Below are 21,698 nucleotides of genomic sequence, written 5' to 3'. Positions count from 1 at the left end.
ATTGTTTCATTGGTGTTTATGCAGGATGGCAATACTAGGCAGGGTGTTATTGTATTTTGGGTGTTTTTTTGTTTGGTTGTTTTTTGTTTGGTTTTTCTTGGGTTTTTTTCTTGTTTGCTGAGGATTGTTTTTTTGTTTGTTGAGAATTGTGGGGTTTTTTCATCTGTGGTGATGGTGTTTTTTTCCTTGTTTAATTTGCTTGAAACTATGTAAGAAGAGATGTCTGTTGGAAAGAGCTACTGTGTTAGAGGTTAGAGATTAATTTATCCCACGTATTGTTTGTTCACAGCCACGTATGACAGACAAAACATGTAACTTTTAAGTAATTTCTCTACTCCGTTTTGAGCTCAGTTCTGGTTTTCTATAGTTCTTTGCAGCCACTTCAGTTTCATACCCTGTGCAAATGGACTGGAGTTGTGCCCGCTTGCAGTGCCCGAGTGGTCACTGAAGAACTGAGTGTCCCAGGCACAGTTGAGCTTTGTGGAGCTTTGCAAACCGCATACTTTCATTTTGGCAGTGCACCCCTGGTACCATTCTGAGTATTGTGCTCCAGCTGGTTTTGTACCCATTCTGAAATGAGCACTTTTGTGTAAATCAAGCTTCTGTAGATCAGTTATGAGACCTTGCTTTTTTCTGTGTGCTTAGAAATATTTTCCTAGCAGTTCTTGGTCTTTTCTACTAGGTTTTCCAAGACATGAGTGCAGTTCGTCTCATCCTTTTCTTTGGACAGGCAGATGGAAGGAACCTTAAGATTTGTGTCTATTTATGGATGCAGAAGCTGCTGCAGCACAACTGTCTGTGTTTTGTCCTGTACTACCTAATTCTGTCCTCACAGAAGGGATGCAGTGTCACACAGTGCCTACACAACCCTCTGCCCTTTGCTTTTCTGACAGCCTCTGCTCCATTTCCTAGGCAGCTCTTGCACAGGAGTTCCTAAAGCTACAGGAATGTTTTCTTCAAATTCCCTGAATCCAGACCCTAGGCTTGTTGATATGGTTGGAGTTCTTCTCAGTTGCAGTTCTTCCTGAGAAAATGAGGATATTGAAAAATGTTTGAAGTTTGGATAGAAAAAGGAAAGCAAGTTTTTTGTCTTGTGTGTATATGTTTGTGTGTAACATATATGTATGTGTGTATATATATTAGAGTGTGTCAGTGTTGCTGAAAAGCCTGGAAGCAACTCTGACCCCAAAAAATGGTTTTGGGATGGGACATGTGAAAAGCTGTAGGTCCTGTTGGGTAATGTGTTGTATGTGATATATTGATAACATCTATGTGGTAATTGCTGTTTGGTTTTTGTGGACAGCAGAGATTTGTATCAGATACTCAGAGGGGGTGACTGTGCTGCTGTTTTCTTGCAACAAGTGTCTCCATCTCTGGTATCTGAAGGTTGCCTGAAGCAAATGTGGGAAAGTACTTTACTCTGACAGGAGACAAAAGCTGTGCTTATAAAAATGTATGTGTTTAGTGCCAAAACAGCAACTGCTTGGAAATGTCATTGAGGCTGTGCCAGAGAAGCTACTGGAGTTTCATGCCAAGATGTCCCAAAAAAGGAAGGATGATTGTTGTCCAGTTCCCACTGACAAATTCAAACCTGAGCTAGAAGCAAAGGTAACATAATGATGACAAGTAAAGGAAATGAAGTTTCTGCTAAGCACCTTAATAAGGGAAAATGACACGATGTGCTTGTATTTCTGAAACGATTAATGCATTTGGGTTGCCTTGCCCTGCTGGGCAGTGCAGGCTTTTTTTCCCCTGTAGTGACAGACGGGTCGTCCCAGCAGAGAAAGGAGCAATTGGAATATATTGTATAGGAAAAACTAAATAAATAATTTGCCCTTCACAGGTCTGTGCTTAGCATCAGAAGTAAAAATGCCACACTAAATTTTAGCAGCAGAGAGCTTCACAAATTCTGCATCATGTCCTTGTATCCTTATATGATACAGGGCTGTATAGTAATGTTTTGATGCCTGTGCCCCTGCGTTTGAGTAGCCCTAAAGCAGAATGAGCACAGCAGAACAGTAGCTGAAAGGTAGAATTCTGGATTTATTTGCACTCCTTAGGAAGACTTCCTGAGCTTTATGCCTGTTTAATTGTGAATTGTAGAGCACTATTGAAGTGACTCCTGTTTTATTTAGAACGCTGCAGTTAGCTCTTGTGCTTAATGCAAGCTCATTCTTAATAAAAGATTGTATTATTTTTTAAATATCTGGAGTCAGTTTCTGTAAATTATTTTTATTTATGTTGTTTTCTTTTAGCTTCTAGCATTTCTTATAAATGCTTTTCTTAAGAGATTCCTCTTCCCTCCCCCAAATTGAGTGATCTCTTTTTAAATATCTTTCCTGCAGCACTTGGTAAGCAATGAGTGTTTAACTGGATACATCAAGTTGTCAGATAAATGGAGGGATTAAACCCAGCAATGTTGGTCCTTTTTCACTTTCCCAGCAGGGTGACAGATAAATTAGTCCCTCTGATAACAGAATCATAGAACAACATAGGTTAGAATGTACATATTACATTATGTACACAAAAATGTGTAAATGTGTGTATTTTAGGATCTTTTTGCATCTGTTTATGAACACACTGATTTCATGCTCTTAACTGTGTCTGTTAATAGTCCTTTGGAGCAACTTCCATAACTCACCTTGTGAGGAGAGACAGTTCTACATCAAGTCCAATTTTAATGAGGAGCTCTGTGGGTTCATTTGTACCATCAGCTGACAGCTGGAAACCCTGAAACCTCTCTGTTCTCTCAGTATTCAGATAAGGGTGGTTGCAGGAGAAACTGGGCAAAGGAAGTAGAAAAGCTTTGAGAAACTGAGTTTCCTCCCTGAGCAACCCTATTGGTGTCATGGGATTGTGAGGTTTGCTTGTTCTCAGAGTGCTGGAAAGGATATCAGTAAAATATGAGTTGAGCTGCAGTTCATTGTAGATGTTCTGACAGGAATGATGTTTACAAAAGTTGATGGCAAATTGACTTCTGATTTAAATAGGCATTGGTAGCTGGAGAGATAAGCATCAACATCTCATCCTGGCTATAATCAGGAAAATGGCCTTCGGGTGATCATCTGGCGACACAAAGGACAGGCATGAAATCCTTCTGCAGAAAATTTTATTTTCATACATCTTGATAAAAATTCAGATTTTTCCATAGGTTGGATCTATAAATTCCTATTTTTTAACTTATTTAGAATATCAGATGCAAACTTTCAGATAGAAGAAGTGTCCTATTTATTTGATGTTGACATATATAGAATATAAATATCAAAATATGTGAATTTTTTGCAGATCATTGAGTTGTTCAATTCTAACTTCAACTATTTCCCATTGATATAGCTGGCAAATATAAATACTGCTATAAGAGGTCACACAAGTTATATTGTTTTATTGTTGTAACTATCATTTTCCAAAGTTTATGCTAAGGAGTTGGATAAATATGATTATGAAATGAAAAAAACACACAAAGGAATTAAAGAAATTACACCAACTGATTTTTAAACATTACTTTATGAACAGACAGGTGTGGCATGAACTATCCCGTGAGATACTCCCCCAGATCCTCCTCTGTTTGACTTTGGTTTTAAAAATGAGTTCTGCAGACCTTATTAAGCCTTGCTTTTCTGAAGTCAGTGTTATTAAAACATAAAGAGGTAGAAATGAAAAAATCCTCTTTTAGAAAGACTTCTCCAAGTCCCAACTCAGACATGTTCCACAGAAAAGCCCTGCTGTCTTTTAGGGCTGATCCAAAGGTTTGTGCTCACCTCCAGGTACCATACAGCACATTGTAAATAGTTTAGTGCTGAAGTGGTGTTTTTTTGAGTGGCTGTAGTGAGGACACATACTAATTTAGCAAAAGGCAGGAATATGTTAGAGCAGATTATTAGTGGAGGTTGAAGCAAGTGAAGAAACACAAGCAAGAAACCAGCTGATTGTTACTGGAGGTTGAGGAACACGGGCCAATTGTCTTTTCACTTGATTTAAAATGTTTGCTCCTTCTGAGAAAGGCTGGGAAGAGGGGAATCCCAGAGGGTATAAAGACTGAAAACTTAATTGGATCAGTCAGTTAAAACCAAGGCACTGGAAGGATCATCTGGGATGCACTGAGAGAAGTCAGACCTCTAAGACTCACTTAGGTTGACATGTGTGGTGGAAATTAACTCTTCTATTTATCAGTCGAGCCTCAGAGATGTATTAATCCTTTCAGGTGGGAATATGCAGAATGTAATACAGAGAATCTGTCTGCTTGTTTGTTCCTGTGAGGTCAGAAAGCCGTGCAAAAAGGGTATTGATTAACTTCCATCCTATAATACCTACACAATCCTTCTCATTGGCATGATTCCAATGCTCGAAGTACTTGGTTAATTGACGTCCCGCGGTGGTTTGAGAGTGGATACTCTGTGGCTAAGTAGGTTTTATGTATGTCTTTTACTGGCAGCTTTCTACTGGCTGCTGCTCCTTCTCCTTCTGTAGCTGTGTAATTGTGCTCACAGGTGGCAGGGACACTGTGTGCCCTCTTTTTTTGTTTCTTGTTAATCACTGTATCTGTTTAATTTTGTATTAACAGCTGTAAAAATTGAATTGATAATGCAGCATCTGAACTTAATTTCACTGAGCAGTTAGGAAGAGCAGCCAATGTAGAAAAGTTGCATCCTGTAGAGTTTGCTGGCAGCGTTAAACTGGGAGGAACTGCTGACATGTTGGCAGGACTAGGTTGCCAGTAATATCATCATTGACTGCCTGGAGTGCTAAAGGACTGAGAGAAATCAAGTCCTTCAGCGTAAGGAAAGGTCTTGAAATAGTTAGGAAGTAAAGGACAGAACACTTCATTTAAGCTGCATACAGGAAAAATGCAAGTAAATTCACGTGACGAGTTCTACCACATGGAACAAAATCTTTAAATGTAAAGGATAATTAAATATGGTAGCATAGAAGAATTGCTTAACTGTTTGATCAACATAAGTCTTTAAAAACAGGTAAGGCAAATGCTTGTTATGATTGGTGAAATCATGTTTGTATCTGCCTTGCAGGTATACTAAACAACCTCTTGCAGTCTCTTTTGGGCTTGTTCACTGTTGCTGTTTTGTTTTTAATTATTGTTTACACTTTTACAATGGTTAGAAGGATCATTTTAAAAAAACACCCTTAGAAATATTCTCAACCCACTTAAATAGCTCATCTCTTCATTCTTTACCCATTCAATTCTTAATAAAGGAAAGACAAAGGAAAGCGCACCATTGTAACTTTCAGTGTTCTTGGTGAAGGGAGCATAACAAACTGAAAGTAACATGATTTTTTTTGCAGGTTACAGGATGACAGAATTAGGATAGAAAGGATGCAAAACCTCAATTTTGAATACAGCCATGCTTTCCAGCTGATTACTGACTTCTATGCAAAAGAAGTGCCTGGTACCACAGGTATGTCATTCCACATGGCTTTGAAGTGCACATCCTGTTGACCATTATATCCACGCTGGCTTTCAGCCACTTTTGCTTAATATTCTGCGCAGTGGGATATGTTTTTGAGCTTGGAAGATGTGAACCTTGAAAGTGAACTATCTAAATAGAAATGAATATAGGGCGAGCAATGCGATTTTTCATAGCTTGAAGATGTGTGTTTAGACAGATTTAAATTCACAGATATATAGCAACTGGGGGGAATTACTCAACATCTGAAATGTTTGTTCAAGTTCACAGAATCCCAGGATATTTGGGGTTGAAGGGACCTTCGGAGACCACCCAACCCAATCCCCTGCCCAGGCAGGGTCCCCTGGAGCAGGTGGCACAGGGAAAGTCCAGGTGGGTTTGGGATGTCTCCAGACAGGGAGACTCCACACCCTCCCTGGGCAGCTGTTCCAGGCTCTGCCACCTCCATGGAAAGAAGTTCCGCCTCATGTTGGGGGGCAACTTGTTGTGTTTGAGTTTATGGCCTTTGGTCCTTGTCCTGTCACTGGGCAGCACTGAACAATCTGGGACCATCCTCTGACACTCCTTGGGGATATTTGTGTGGATTGATGGAATCCCTTCTCAGTCTTCTCCAGACTTAGCTCCTGCAATCTCTGCTCATTAGGGAGATGCTTCAGACCCCTCATCATTTCTGTGGCCTCTACTGGACCCTCTCCAGTATCTCCTGGTCTTTCTTGTCCTGAGGAGCCCAGAACTGGACAAACTATTCTGATGTGGCCCTAGCAGGGCTGAGCGGAGGGGCAGGATCCCATGCCTGACCTGCTGGCCACGCTCTTCCTGATGCACCCCAGGATCCCATTGTTCCTCTTGGCCCCAAGGGCACTGCCAGCTCATGGCCAACTTGTCACCCACCAGGACCCCCAGGTCCTTCTCCACAGAGCTGCTCTGTAGCAGGTCATCCCCAACCTGTGCTGGTCCTTGGGGTCATCCCTCCCCAGGTACAGGACCTCCACTTGCCCTTGTTGCACCTCATTAGGTTTCTCTCCACCCAACTCTCCAGCCTGTCCAGGTCCCTCTGAATGACAACACGGCCTTCAGGTGATCAGCCACTGCCCCAGTTCTGAATCATTGGCAAATCACAGGATCATTGAGGTTGGAAAAGCCCTCCCAGCCCATTGAGTCCACCCTGTGCCCAACCGCACCTTGTCACCCAGCACAGACCACTGAGTGCCAAGTCCAGTAGTTCCTTGGACACCTCCAGGGACTGGGACTCCACCACCTCCCTGGGCAGTCCCTTCCAATGCCTGACGAGCCTTTCCAGCAAGAAATTCCTCCTGATGTCCAACCTGACCGTGTCCTGGCACAGCTTGAGGCCATTTCCATTTGTCCTGTCCTTTGTTGCCTGGAAGCAGAACCTGACCCCACTCTGGCTCCCCCCTCCTGTCAGGGAGTTGCAGAGAGCGAGAAGGTCCCCCTGAGCCTCCTTTTCTCCAGGCTGAGCCCCTCCCAGCTCCCTCAGCTGCTCCTGGTGCTCCAGACCCTTCCCCAGCTCCATTCCCTTCCCTGGACATGCTCCAGTCCCTCAATGTCCTTCTTGAACTGAGGGGCCCAGACTGAAACACAGGAGTTGAGAGGCTTCAGCCATGCCCAGCACAGGGACAGGCACTGCCCTGGGCCTACTGGACACACTATTTGTGATACAAACCAGGTGCCACTGGCCTTCCTGCCCACCTTGGTGCACCTGGGGTCATTTTCAGTTGCTGTCACTCCCAGGACCTTATCCAGCTTTCCAGCCCTTCTTTCCCCAGTCTGGAGTGTTCCATGGGATTTGTTGTGTCACAAGGGCAGCACCTGGCATTTGATCTTGTTGACTCTCGCACTGTTGCTCTTGGCCCATTCATTCAGCCTATCCCGATCTCTCAGCAGAGCCTTCCTACCCTCCAGCAGATAAACTCCCTGAGGGTCCTTTCCATCCCTTCATCTGGGTCATTGATAAACAAGTTGGATCAGGCTGGACCCAGCATTGATCCCTGGCTGCCAGTGACTACAGGCCTCCAGCTGGATTCTGCTCAGCTGATCACAACCCTCTGAGCTCTGCCAGTTCTTGATTCCCCTCACTGTCTGTTCATCCAACCCACATTTCCTGAGCTTTCCTACGAGGGGATTATGGGAGACAGTGTCAAAAACCTTGCTGAAGTCAAGGCAGACAACACTCTTTGCTCTCCCCTCATTGCCCCATCCTGCCATGTCATCATAGATTAGTCAAACAGGATTTCCACTTGGTGGGTCCATGCTGAGTGCTCCTGATGACCTTCTTCTATATGCTTGGTGATACCTTCAGAATACCCTGTTCCACCGCCTTTCCAGGGATAGAGGTTGAGGCTGACCAGATGGGAGTTTCCTAGGTCCTTCTCCTTGCCCTTTTTGAAGATGGGGGGAACATTCTTATCACTGAGTTCTAAAGTTCTTGTGTGTGTGAACTCTCTAAGAACAGAAGAGCAGCTTTACAAAACATCTCTGAAAAAACTTAAGTAAATGAGGGGTTTTTTAAAATACTGTATTATGTTGTGATATCATGAAGTGAGTTTTCCTGGTTTTGCAGCTGGAATACTGTAGTAGGGCACTGTGCAAAATGCTATCCAATATGAATGGCTCTCTCACAAAAGTGTCAGAATTCCATTCTTAGTTTGTATATTTAGATGTTTGTTATGCCAACAGTTTGTCATTTTTTATGAAGAAAAACCCACGGAGTCAAATGTTTTCTGTTTCGTAATGTGTTTACACTACTGCAATGTTCTACATTCTTTGGAACAGTAAGTGTTATTCCGGAGCCTTGCTTTATGTTGATTTGTAGATCTCATAAAACACTGTACATGCATTGCAGATTTCTATTATAATAAATTGAAAAACAGATTGTGCTTTTTCTACAATACATTAGTAGTAGACAATGAGTTAACAGGAAAATAAAAATGTAACAAGAAAAATTTTTTTTTTAGGTTCCCAGAAACTATCTGTAATACTAAGCTTGGATAAGCCTATTATTTGCTCTCTGGCAGCAGTAATTACATATCTTAAAGAATTTAATTTGGAAAGGATGCTTTACGATCCAAGGTAAGTTGCCTTACATAAACTTCCAATTTGAATCACCACTTCCTATAAGTGTTAGCAGGCAGCTTCCCTGACTGTAATGAACACACCTACTAGAGTGATAAACATAGTCTTTGTAAAAATTATACCTTACTTTTGGTCTCCTAATCAGAACTTGAAAGAATCAAGTGATTTCTTTAAGTGGTGTTTCATGAAAATCTTCATGAAGTGTTTGTGTAGATATGACTGTCAGTAATGTGAATTAATATGTAGTGCTGCCAAGTGTTACTGAAAACAAACAAGGTGCAAAAACTGGTAAATACTAGGGAGGAAATTTTAAAGTTTGTTTATATCAGCTATCATATCTCACCTCAGTAAACCAAATGTAGGGCTTTTTTGGGCAGCTTTAAAAAAAATTAGTGCTGTAACTTTGCTTTGCAGATGTTTTATTTTGCCAGCAGTGTGTAAATAATTTTTTCTTTCTGTAGTTCTGGAAGCAGGTACAAATGCTAGTGTGTTGTTAAGTTTAGGCAGTACTCAGCAGGCCTCTTTGAGTTGGCAAATCTAGTTATCAATTATAAAGAAAACATGCATTCAGCATATCCTAGGTTTCTGGAAAATCCCTGGACTGTCACCATTTGTGCAAAGTTACTACAAAACCACACAGACATGGGTATACCTTGTCTTCCCTTAGGCAATCCCAATCCTTTGGTTTATTAGATATGCTTAAATGAGCACTCAAAATTTGTGACAGGATTATACAGGTGGAAGCAAATGAAAACAGAAAGACATCCTTGCTCAAGCTTCTCCTTTCCTGTGTTGCACTGAGTATAAAACACTGCTATTGTACCTTGCACAGGCATAAAACACTGGTATCCTACGTGACTGAGCTTTGAAAATACCATTGGGGCTTATTAAATAAAATAACTTTAGCTGTCATGGATCCTGTGCAAAGTATTCTCCTGGTTGTCCCAGTATTCCTCTGTTCCATAAGTAGGCAGGATTTAGTGAAGTCAGTCTGGCTGCAGATTGGAAACTTAGAAATATGTCATTTGTGGGTCATTCACATGTTGTCTGAGTCTGATTTTGAAGGGCTCCCTACATTGCTAGTTTTGTTACAATGCAGCTGCATTTAAAAAATCAACTGCAGATGCCAGCTTTAAACACTTTTGCATGTTTCTGCTAAAATGTTTGGAAATTATATGTATATGGGTGTTCTGGATTTTGGGGTGGATTTTCTTCCTTAAGTTGCTCTTATCCACTCCAAGTACTATTTAAATGTTAACAAAAAGTTCGATGGGCTTATAGAGCTAATGAGGAAAGAATTCCTGTGGCATCTTCACTGCATCATCCATCAAGGAGCTGATCTGTGGTGCTCCTGCTTATCCTCTTTGGTTGACTTTTTTTTATCCTGTGTGGGGTTTTGGTTGTTGTTTGTTTGTTTGTTTGTGGGGTTTTTTGTGTTTTGTTGTTGTTGTTGTTGTTGTTGTTGGGTTTTTGTTTGTTTGTTTTTGTGGGATTTTGTTTGTTTTGGTGGGGGCTTTGTTTTTTTATTTATTTTTTAATATACTTGCATGGGTTAAGAAATCTTTTCGTAGAGTTTCCAAAGAAGAAAGTGGAATCCAAGGAAATGCCATTTCATTGTTACACTTGCAGGTCACTGCTGTCACAGTGCCCTTTGTGCAATCACATGTGAGGTGAATGTTCTTTCAGCTGGAGGAAATGCAAAATCCACCTTTTATGTAGAAGTATTCAGTACTAGAGGAGAAACCTCATTGTGTGAAGGCTTATGTAGCAGCAATCAGTCACATTTGTAACAGCTGCATCCTAAAATCAAGTACAATTATCAGTTGGGAAGGAAAAGCACTAATTCTTGGCATTGACATTTGCCTGCTGAAGGTTGTTCTAATGGATTTTTTGTGAATGTATGAGCATCTGAGTGAAAAGGCAAAGAACTACTCAATATCCTGGTGATGCTCTGTGAAGAAATAAAATACACTGTTTGAGAAATCTGTGGTTGGGAGCTTGGAATCCTCTGTGTTTATTCCTAAAGCCTTTATGCTTTGACTACCTGATACTGAGTTCTACTTGCTGTTTTTTAGCATGTCACAGGTATCAACATAGTGAGACAAATGCTGAGGCAAATTCCAATATTTTTCCTAATGCCAGTGAAATACTATCCAAAAACTGAAAAGTGAAAGACTTCTAAGCAAAGCATGTCAGGCTCATGAATCTTCTGAATTAGGAAACAGAGAAGAAATACTTCCACTGCACTATCAAGCAACTTAAAATTCCTAGAAGAATTCAGGTCAGTGAGCATGAAGTTGGAGTTGTGAGATAGTTTTTGGTTTTTTACAGTAAGTGACATAGATCTGGATGAAGACCTATTTGATAGGAATGGTGCCCCAAAAAAAGGCAGATAAAAAAACTGCTTAAAGGCAGAATTTTGAGCCCATAAACAGCAGGTATTTATTGAATGATTAACGACGTCAGGGTAGCTTGCAGCTCAGGCTGGACAAAAAGCTCCGAAGTGGTTCAGTAAAAACAAGCAATTTATACAGTTTCTAATTGTGATTACAACATAATCATATGCATATTCGTATTATTGCATCATTAGATTACAATATTCATAGCAGGTGGAGTCGAGGTGGAGATTGAGGCGTGGTCTCTATTTTGAGGAATAAATTAGGGTAGTTCCAGTCTTGCCTTCATCCTAGGGTCTGCATTTTACTCATCTTCCTCGGGTGACATCCGTGACCTTTTGTTCTATCCATTGTTCTCGTGTCCTGATCGTCCAGGCTTGAAGAGACCTTTGGCTCTAGGCCTACTTTACCTATTCAAATGTCTACCTTGGCTCCTCTGGATGAGATTTATGTGTGTTGAGTTCTTTGTCTAGTGTTTGTTGTGGTTCCTTTAAGGTCTAATGCTCTTAATACAGAACATAGCCTTCTTGTAAAAGTACAACTTACAGTAAACGAAATACAGGGGGTAAGGGGGGCTCTTGTGGGTTTACAGTAAAAGTGTTTCGATTAACCCTTCCTGTTTCAGGAAGAATGACAGAAAAATTCATTACACCTCTGTACCTTCTTTGGATAAACACTCTTTCTCACAACTGAAAAGAATTCCATCTCTATTTAGTAGTAAGAGTTATGAAACATCATGTAAGGGACAACGAAACCTCAGTGATGGGGGGAAAACAAGTTTTGTTCTAATATGTAGATGAAGCTTTTAAATCTGCTTTTAAGATCCTAAGTAAGGGAAAATACTAAAAAGAAATAAAGATTTCTGTCACAGCAGGACCTCAGGGTATGACTGGACTGTGTTAGAGTTCTAACAGTAAGTAAAAATAGATTTAATAATGAATGATACAAGGTGTTTTTAGTCAATGTGCTCTAATACCTTTGCATAATGAGAGACCTTGATTAAAGGCTTTTGTCAGGAAGTTGGTGCACATCTAGGACAGGTTTTCAAATACATTTGAGTACCCAGTTTTGCTTGAAAAATCATCATTTGCACAGCAGTTGCTGGGAAGATGTGTCTCAGTGTATTTTGATTTTACCTATATGTTTTCCAGCATATTGGAAGTGGAAGAGAGAGTTTGTAGACTTTGAACAGTGAACTTAAAGAAATGCAGGGAATGGTACACAACACAGAATAGTGCCAAAACTAGCCTTGCGGCACTATTCATTAATGTTTTCAAACCTGGTTAATTAAACACAAGACATAGTCTAGACTTGATGTCCTTTGCTACTTAGACTGTGGTAATGTCGTTAATACCTAACAAAAACTATGCTTCTACAAAGTAGAGAGACTTGTTTTTACTTCTTAAAGCTTTTAGGGGTTCCTGCAACTCTTGTCTGTATTGGTTTATTCTGTGGTTTATTCACCCTCAGAGATCTTGAAGACATGGACTCTAAAGCTCTGTAAAAGGTAATTGAGCAAAGAGGATCTGCTTTCAGTACAGTACCTTGCATATTCACTTAGAAATTTTACAGATTTCCAGAATTAAAGTAGTTGAAAACTACTGATCTGAATACCATGCATTCACTTAGGCTGGGTTACTGAGTGTGAAATTACATATAATATCTTCTGTGCAGAGAATAATGAAGAAAGCATTAAAAAGACTGTTCACTGCAAGCTTCTCTGCAGGCAAAATCGCAGAATGGTTTGGGTTGGAAGGGACCTTAAAGCCCATCCAGTTCCACCCCCTGCCATAGGCAGGGATTCCTTTCACTATCCCAGGTTGCTCCAAGCCCCATCCAACCTGGCCTTGGACATTTCCAGGGATGGGACAGCCACAGCATCCCTGGGCAACTGTGCCAGGGCCTTACCACCCTCACAGGGAAGAATTTATTCCTAAAACTAAATGTCTCCTTTTTTAGTTTAAAGCTGTTTCCCCTTACCCTGTCACTAACTGCCCCTGTAAAAGTCAGTCACTCTTTTTTTTATAAGCCCCCAGTAAGTAGGGCCAGAATGACCAAGATGATCCAGTTTCAGCAGTAACACATAAGAATTGAAGCCTGAGGATGTAGTTTACTGTCCTAAAGCAGTCACAGCAACCCTTTCATACTCATTTTCTTGTGTGGTTCTGCTCTGAAAAGTCATTTTATGGTAGGAAGCTCCTTGTCATGAGTATTCCCCATAAGGTTCCTAAACTTTCCTGGAAGTTTGTGTTTGTTTCCTCTTTTCCTTTTTCCAAGCCCAGAAATGACATGATCCTACAATGCCGTGCTCCTCAGTTGCCATCTGTTTCCATCACTTGTGTTTTGTGCTCTTGAAGTGCTTGAGACCGTTGCAGGTCTGTTCTTTGAAACTCAGGTCACACTGTCACCTACAGAAAGAGTTATGTCGTTGTGATCCAGTCCAAGTGGTCGTTGAAGGGTCATTTCTAATGGTTCAAGAGGTGGCTGATAGCAGTGCGTTAGCATTTCACACAAGGATTGTGTTGAGACCTTTGCTGCAAAACCAGCACTGACTTAATAGTTGTTTACAGCCTATTCTTATGCCATTTGATCTCTAAATTCCCTACAAAGAGTCTGTTTTTTTTCACATTTTACCAAGTTCTGATCCCAAGCTGAAGGAAGATGAGTGGGTGGAAGCAAAACATGTTCTGAGCTGTGACATCTGGAATTGTTGGTTGGGCATATACTGCACTTGATCCTGACTATTATTCGTATACTCCAAACTCTCAATTGCCATGATTAATAGCAGGGTGAAGTAACTCAGATAAAGAAAACACCTGGATAATATAAGACACACATAATTTATGCTGTGAAAACAACTTTTGCTTGTCTGATTCTGAATGAATAGTAAATACACTGTGCAGTGGAACAGAGTGAGTTGTCTTCAAATACTCCTGAGCAACCTTGCTGGGAGCAGTGTGGTGTGTGTTAAGTGCTCTAAAGCCAGAAGAAGTGGGAAAGCAACAGAACCAGTAAATCCACCCAAAAGCATCCTTTTCACTTTTGAGAAGACGTGGAAAGGCTTGATTCTCACCCAGCTGGGTATAAGAGATCACAGACTCGAGTTGTGGCAAATGGGAAAACTGTTGTTTAGGTAGTCCTGGGAGCAGAAGAGGTACTTTCAGAAGAGCAGGTAGGATTTGTTGTTGGCTGTAGGCATGGGGAACCAAGCAGAAACCATTCCTAATTAATTTTTGCCAGCATCAGCAATTGTGACTAAAGATAATAAAAGGAAGTGGTGTTTTATTGCTTACAAGTTTGTGTACTTTGGAAAGTATTGCCTCCAGTGTTTTGTTTTCCTGGTCAGTTTTGTTGGTTGCTGGAATAGCACACAAAGCAGAATAACTATAACTATGGGTACAGTTCTGAGTCAGCTGTACTTCCAAAAGACCATTAAACTTCTTGAGGGCCCTCAGTTGAATCTGCTTTTTTTTTCAATTCTGTGAAAAATACATCACATTTGACCCATTATTTAGGAAGAAATTTGACAGCAGGCCCAAACACCTGCATACAACATAAATATATAACATTAGTCTCTGAACGTTTCATGTTTCTCGAAGTTTTGGTATTGTTTTTGTTTTTAATATAGCAGCTGTGTGTGCCTAACAGAAAAGTTTGAGCATTCACATGCTTCTCTAGAGGGTTTAAAATTGAATACACTGAAAAAAATTCTGTGAAAGGTCAAGAAAAGAGTTTTAAATCCTGTCGAGCAAATTGTTCTGCTTAATCTAAGACAAGAGTGTCCTAGATTCTGTGCAAAGGGCAGTCAGCAGTATGATTAACCCAGACAATCATGACTTGGTTTGTCAGAAGCATTTAGTGAGGATCTTGCACTTCATGGTTCAAAGTACCACGTGTGTGTGTCTGAGACTGAAATAATTTTCATATCTAATAAGATTACACATCTAACGCAATTGGTTTTTTTGGTGTTGACTCTAAAGCAACCCAGCCTTTGGGTTGTTCTCATCCAGTTCTGTTAAGGAGTATCAAAAAGTCAAGTAATTTTGGTCATGGTTATTTCACATCAAAACCAAAATCAAACAATTTAAATGTAGTGTATATTTATTTTCCTAAATAATTGCACTGGTAGCATGTTTAAATTTGCAGTAGTAATAAAAAAAGAATATGTGTTTTGATATGCTTTTTTGATGATGAGTTGTGTTAAAAGTCTGTTCCACTCCTGAAGTATTGATTATTAGTCCTGTCTCTGCTTAGTTGCAGACTGAATAAATTAGCCATTTAGTGTCAAAGGATTAGATAACAGGAGAGCTGGATTTTATTCTGAGCTTTGTCAGAGTCATTGCCCAGAAACTCGAAAGTGAGTCTTAAACAAAAAAAGTGAGTTTTTTCCAAACAGTAAGTTAAAAAAGTTATTAGTGTTTAGTTCTTTTATTTAAATAGATTTGGATTTCTTACTTGACTTTTTAAAATTTATTTTGCATAACTATTGAATTATCTAACATGAGGAATTTAGCAGTGTTTCACTGTTCTGTTTGTGCCTGAATTAAAGATATAACATATGAAATTCCTCTCCCCAGCAATTTCAAAAAGTTGTCTAGTGAAACTGAATACATGACAATTAATGGGACAACAATGAAAAATCTTGAAATTTTGCAGAATCAGGTAAGGACAAACATAATTTTTTTAAATAAAAGCTGCCTTCCCAATGAAGTTGATTAAATTGCTTTGCAAATTTCACCCATAAAGCTTAAACTACTTTAAATGGGATCAGACTGAAGGTGGATCACATTTTCAGAGGGCTAAATGAAAGGTCATCTGTACTGGCTTTTAGTATGACTTGGGAACCTTACTGTACTTGGACTAGCAAAGAACTTTACTTGAGCAACTTAAGTTCTTGAGCAAGAACTGCAGTCGAGGAATATGTCTATAGTAGGGTCTGTTCTTTTGCTCCTTCTGAGAGCTTTATTCAGAGAACTTCACTTTCTTAATTTATTCCAGTCAATTACTAAAATGATTTTCTGGCTAAAGGAAAAACATACTTAAATATTTTATGACTCTCAGAGGTACTTTATGTAACGCATTGTTGGTGGGTGAGATTGGTAAATGAACATACAGTTAGCATATCTTAAAGAATATACAAAATGGTCTATGTAACACGGTGGAGATCCTTCCACTACAATACTGACTGCTCAGCTGAAAATAATGAAACTGTTCTTATTATTTTAGACTGACATGAAAACAAAAGGAAGTCTATTCTGGGTCTTGAATCATACTAGAACTTCCTTTGGACGTCGAAGACTGAAGAAATGGGTGACCCAACCTCTCATGAAATCCAGGTGAGATAGTTCTTTATCCTGGGCTAAATCTGTCTTTTACAATGGTGACGCTGAATGTATTTGTTTGTCCGGAAGGCCTGAGACCCGCAGGAGAGTTTGTTCAGGAAATTATACAATAGAAGATGTGGATGTTATAGATCAGTTTGAAAGGCTTAAACTGCTCTGTTTTGGGCACAGATAAATAGTACTGGGTTTGGACCAGGTTAGAAATTCTTTTGCAGAAGTCAGATTTGGTACCATTCTAATTCAGTATCCTTTTTGACAATAAAAGAGGATGACCCATTATTGGAGGTTGTTTTATTTCTAAACTTGCCAATAAATGATGGATGTCTTCCTTGCTTCACAAGTATTTACATCCTTAATGTGTTTAATTTCTTCTAAAGTAGTTGTGGCTGTTTTTGTTATCCCTGAATACAATGTAAGGCATGGGAAAGTGTTCCTTTTTACTAAGTATGAAATGTGATCATTGTGTGGTCACTCCTGTGTTTTGACCTATCCCTTATTTATCAGTGTTTTAGAAATGTTTTATTTTATGACAGTGGCATGCAAATTTTCACTTGCCTCAGTTTTGAAAGGGACTCCAAATTCGTGGTTTCTCTTTGCAGACTTTATTGGAGTATTGTACCTGAATGTGTAGTAACTGACAGTATTGTCTCCATGGGATGTTTTTTCACTACATTTTAAGTTTTTGGATCTATTCTTTCAAATGTGCCTTTCCTCAGCATTGTTTATGTAGAATTTACTTAATTGTAAATAATTTCTTGTTTCTTTCAGCTGTAGCATACAGAAAATTGTTTCAGGCTGGTTGTCTAAAATATTTTTCCCCTCTGTTTTACTTTTGTAAATATTAAACAGTTTTAGTGTTTATTATTTTTCACCAGTTTTAAATGGTGAGTTAATTCAGTGTTTTAGCATATTGCTGTTGTTGGTAATTTACAAATGTTTCTTCAGAAGGATTTTTTTTCTTGACCAACTTTTGTATGTGAAAGCACTGTACTTCTGAAGCATCACTGCTTAATTTTCTTATTAACCTTTTGTAAAAAGTTAATTTCAGTGTGCCTTTTTTTAATTCTTCTTTCATATCTCTTACCCACTTCCAAAAGGCTTTTGATGTAACTATCCTAAAAAGTGCTGGGCTTCATGGAAGTTAATTAGGGCCTTATGTTCACCTTAAAAGCATGTAGGCAGAATTTCTGAGCCACTTTGTGGGAACAAATGGAAATAAATTAGTTTATTTCTCTTCCTGCCCTTATGACCTTTTGGGATTTGTGGAGCTGTCAGTGGAGGGAGCCAGAGCTCTGAGGATGGAGAGCTGGGGAGGACTTGCCTCCAGCCATTTTGCCCCCAAATCATCCCCTGTGTGATGCAGTAGGTGAAATACCATTCCACAGTAAAACAGAGTCCTTTTCTGGGCACAGCAGGTAGAAAACTGCTTGCCTGAGGACTCCAGGCATTCTTTTTTAACCAGTATATTTAGTTTAAATATAAATTCTCCCTTGCCTCAGTGCAGAACCAGTTTAAAAGTTGGTAGTTTTGCTTTCTTGTCTTATTCATTTTCTCTTTCCTGCCTCTAGAGAGTGATGCTTGACATTTTTCAGGCTTCTGTGGCTGGAGATGACTACTCCTCAGCTGAAGTTAGAAAAGCTACTTTACTCTGTGTATTTCTCCCTTTCTGACTCTAAGTTGTAATTTCATGTACTTAGTGCATCAGACATCCGGTAATATTGTTCCCGGTAATGCACACAAATGCACTTAGAGAACATTCTGTAATTGTAATTCACCTGAGCCTCCTGGAGAGACATTTTCAAAGGAAGTCAGGTTTCTGTACTGCATCTTTCCCAGTCTGTGGGTAGGTGTATCAAAAAATGAGAGGGTGTAATTACTGCTTTATGCCTTAGAGTTGAAAATCACTTGGAATGATGACTAAACTTCCTGTGGAGAAGCCATACCTTAGGTTGAATAAAGGTAAAATGTGTACAGACAGCTCATTTGGGCAAACTTGAAGATACTCTTCAGATGATTGGTAATGTAGTACATGTAGAGACAAGATTTGTACATTTGTTAAAAGAAGTCAAAAAAAGGCTTAACCGGGAAAAGTATAATGTCCTCACTTACTCACCTGTCTATACAAAGATGATGAGGCAAGAGTAGATCAGTCATTGATGACTGAGCTTTTTAGGAGGAATCAGGAAAGTAGGTTTTTGCAGAAGTTACGTATTTGTGGATTACAAAAGCCTTATCTTACCTCTGAAATTCAAGTTCCATCCAGTGCCTTCCTTGCCTGATTTTGTAAAGAGAGTGGAAAGAAAGGAAAATGGAAGGCTTGGAACATTTCTGAGTGAATTAAATGTGCAGTTTCCCAGTCAGGCAGTGGAGTTTCAGCAGGGTAAGGAATAGAGCTTTGTATTATCACACTTAGCAGGGCTCATGACTGGCCTCAGGATACAGTATTGTAGCACAGTGTGATCTTTGTGTCTTTGTTTATGTGCAATATTTGCAAATAGTTTATTTCCTAATGCAAAATAGATCTCAGAACCCTTGAGGTAGATATGAAAGTCACTGTTTTTTCAATGGCTACAGGAGAGGAGAAAGAAAAGCTTCACATAGGCCTTGTTGAGCAAACCTGGCTCTTATTTGCACCTCTTGTTTTGTTGTGTATCACAGGAATGTTGTTCTGTGGTGATGGTACAGAGGACAGGGCGAGAAAGTTGTTGCCCTGCACATGAACAATCTGAGACCTCATTTCTGCGAAATGTGTCTTTCCTTGTCTCTGTTACATCCATGGCTGCCATCTCCCCCCCTCCTCTTTGCAGTTCCCTTACCTAGGTGTTATGACTGTCTCCAAGCCACAGCAGTGCTGCTTGCTCATCTTCAGTGCAAAGAGAACAGACAAATAACTACTGTGTCCTGGGTATTAATCTCTGACTGTGTCTTGCTCAGCTGCTGTTTCTTGCAAAATTTGTAGGAAATCTGCTCTCTTGAGATCAAGCACCTTCCTTTGCCTCGTGAGGGTTCGCTGGAGTTGAACTAAGAGTTCAAAATTGATATTTAAATCTCAAGGAAGGAAAAAAATTGTATGCATTTAGAGAGTTGCTGAAAACATTTCAGCCTTTGTTTTCTTGGTTTACAAATGCCAAAATTTTAATCACCCCTCAATAACTGGATTTCGATTTTTTCTCCCCTGTGGTTCCAGTATATTTTGTTCCCCATTTCCTCCAGTTTTGGATGAGATGATGATTTTATTGAGGTGGAATTGAAGCCTTGTAGGATGGTATTGATAATTACCATTAGTCTGAATATGCTCTGTCTGCAAGAGCATAGAATGACTGTAAATTTAGGAAATTCAGAACTGCACAGTTCAGGACTGCTGACAGTTAAAGACAATTAAAGTTTAAACTATTAAAGAAGAGGAAGAGTATAAATTGGTATTACTGATGCAACATGACTTTTATTTGGAGGATATGTGCTGTAGAATGAGGTAGAAGAGGGTCTTTTTGTTGTGATGTTGGCAATGATATCTTTTCTAATATAAAATATTATCTTGTTCTAAATCCTCTCACTTTGAATGCAATGAGTGCTGTTTTATTCATACTTCTACACATGAAGTACAATCCTAAAGGAGATTCTTTCAAGATTGACTTTGGTCTTGTTCCCATAATTAAAATGTTGGGGCAGTAAAACAAACTTTCAAAAGGTCCTTGAAGAAACCAGTTTAATTCAGAGTTAAACTGGTTGGCATTTGATACCATCATCATCCTTAGCAGGGTTAGAATATAATTCTTTTTTTGCAGCAATGATTTATGAATAAAATCCACCAATCCTACAGCAGAGCTAAATTTTCCTCCTAAAAATAATGATTTTATAGCATCAGTGCCAGTATATAATGCACAAATGCAGGTTACAGCATATGCCTGAGATCTCAAGATTGTTGTAGAAAAGAAAAAGATTGCAGCATCATCACATGTGTTCATTCATTTTTGCTAGCTGTGTTTTGGTCGCACTGAATGCTATGTCTAATTCCTTATCAATGGAGCAATCAGGCCTTCATTCACGGTGGCTAAAGTGGCCAACCATTCCCTTTTTTGGCACAAATAGCTGAAAAACATTGTGTATTAACATAAACAAAAGTGTTTGATTGCCATTTGCATATCTTGAATGTTCTTTTAACAGATGTGAAGATAAAGTTTAGAGTACTTGTATATTGCTGTTAAGTATTTGAGATCCATTCAGGAATATTGTCCTGCATATTTATTTAAGGAAACACTGGACCTTTCTGGAGAGGCTTGAGACATTAGGAGTTTGAGGAGTAAAAAGTGAAAAACAAGTGAGCAGATTCAGAAGGATGTTAATTTTTTTTAAGTTTCACTTAAATTTCACTCTAGTAAATGTGATATAGTTACCCTTGTTTGTACTTTTTTCATTGGTGCCAATGCATGAAATTCCAGTGGTCACAGCAAAATTTAACAAATCTGGATTCATCCTATGAAGTTAGCCAGTGTCTAATTTGATACTTGGGTAAAAAAACCTCGAGGGGAAGGGAGCACCCAAGATGTGTAGATGCAACAACAGAAGTCAGAGGGTCTGCAAAAGTTAATAAAGTTTTATTAGTAAATTACACACTTGGCAGGGAAATCGCGTGTTAGTCCCTCATCTCCTGTTTAAGCACACAGCAGTAGGGTTTGAACAGAGAGGTAGGGTGGAAGGGAAATGAGAGAGGGAGATGGATTAAAGAGGGGGAGAAAGAGAAAGAGGGAGAGAGGTCACTGCTTCTGGCTCCAGCACTGGTGCAGCTGGTGGGGTGTGCGGGGTCCTGGGGTGCCCAAGCTTTGAGGGGGCACCTCTTTACAGGTAAGTTTTCCTGTCCTGGAGATCAGTTCCTTGCTTTCTATGCAAATTAGTTCTCATACACAGTCTGTTCCAGACTTTTCTGGAGATAGGTTGGAGGCTTCAGGGGCATTTGGTGTTCTTGATCCCTCCGTACAGTCCACCTTCTGGCATCATTCCTGCACCTGTGCTCTGTTGTCCTTCTCTCCAACAGACAGAACAAGGACATTTGTCCAAAAAAGTGCTGCCCTGCCTCCGCATGGCCCCTTTTCCAGCCACAACAGTCCCTGGCTGGCATTACCAGCGTCCTTGGCTGGCTCTGGAGCCAGCTGGCTGTCAGTGTTTGACACACACACTTTATCCCCCTGACCTTCCAGCTTCTGCAGTGAGCCAGTTTTTTATCTCCTCGTTCTTTGAAAAGACATACATAGCTTATAGATTGCACTGTGGTAATTCTACCACAGCCTTGGGTTTTGATGGCGTTAGTTGCTTGTTGTGAAAGGGAGTGGTCTGAAGCATGAAACCCTCTGTACAGTTTAACATGGTCTTTAACTTAATCAACTCACCCAAAGTCTTCAGTCATGAAGTGTGTTCTGAAGGAAGGTCAGAAAAAAAGCGTAATGTGTGAG

At 39.8% G+C, this 21,698-nt stretch overlaps 1 protein-coding gene across 2 annotated transcripts in view; it reads left to right on the top strand.

The window, feature by feature from the left end:
• MSH3 (mutS homolog 3) overlaps window positions 1–21,698 on the top strand; it is a 97,415-nt gene that overhangs the window by 28,281 nt on the left and 47,436 nt on the right. For both annotated transcript variants that reach the window (XM_050329714.1, XM_050329713.1), the window contains exons 9-12: window positions 5,299–5,411; window positions 8,396–8,510; window positions 15,487–15,571; window positions 16,136–16,245. In XM_050329714.1, the coding sequence (XP_050185671.1) occupies window positions 5,299–5,411; window positions 8,396–8,510; window positions 15,487–15,571; window positions 16,136–16,245 (423 nt within the window). The remainder of the gene's footprint in view (window positions 1–5,298; window positions 5,412–8,395; window positions 8,511–15,486; window positions 15,572–16,135; window positions 16,246–21,698) is intronic.

Source organism: Myiozetetes cayanensis, unplaced genomic scaffold (assembly GCF_022539395.1).
Source record: "Myiozetetes cayanensis isolate MyiCay16 unplaced genomic scaffold, myiCay2020 scf4, whole genome shotgun sequence".
NCBI lineage: Eukaryota > Metazoa > Chordata > Aves > Passeriformes > Tyrannidae > Myiozetetes > Myiozetetes cayanensis.
The sequence above is the reverse complement of the archived record's forward strand: the minus strand, read 5'-3'. Positions and strand labels throughout refer to the sequence as shown.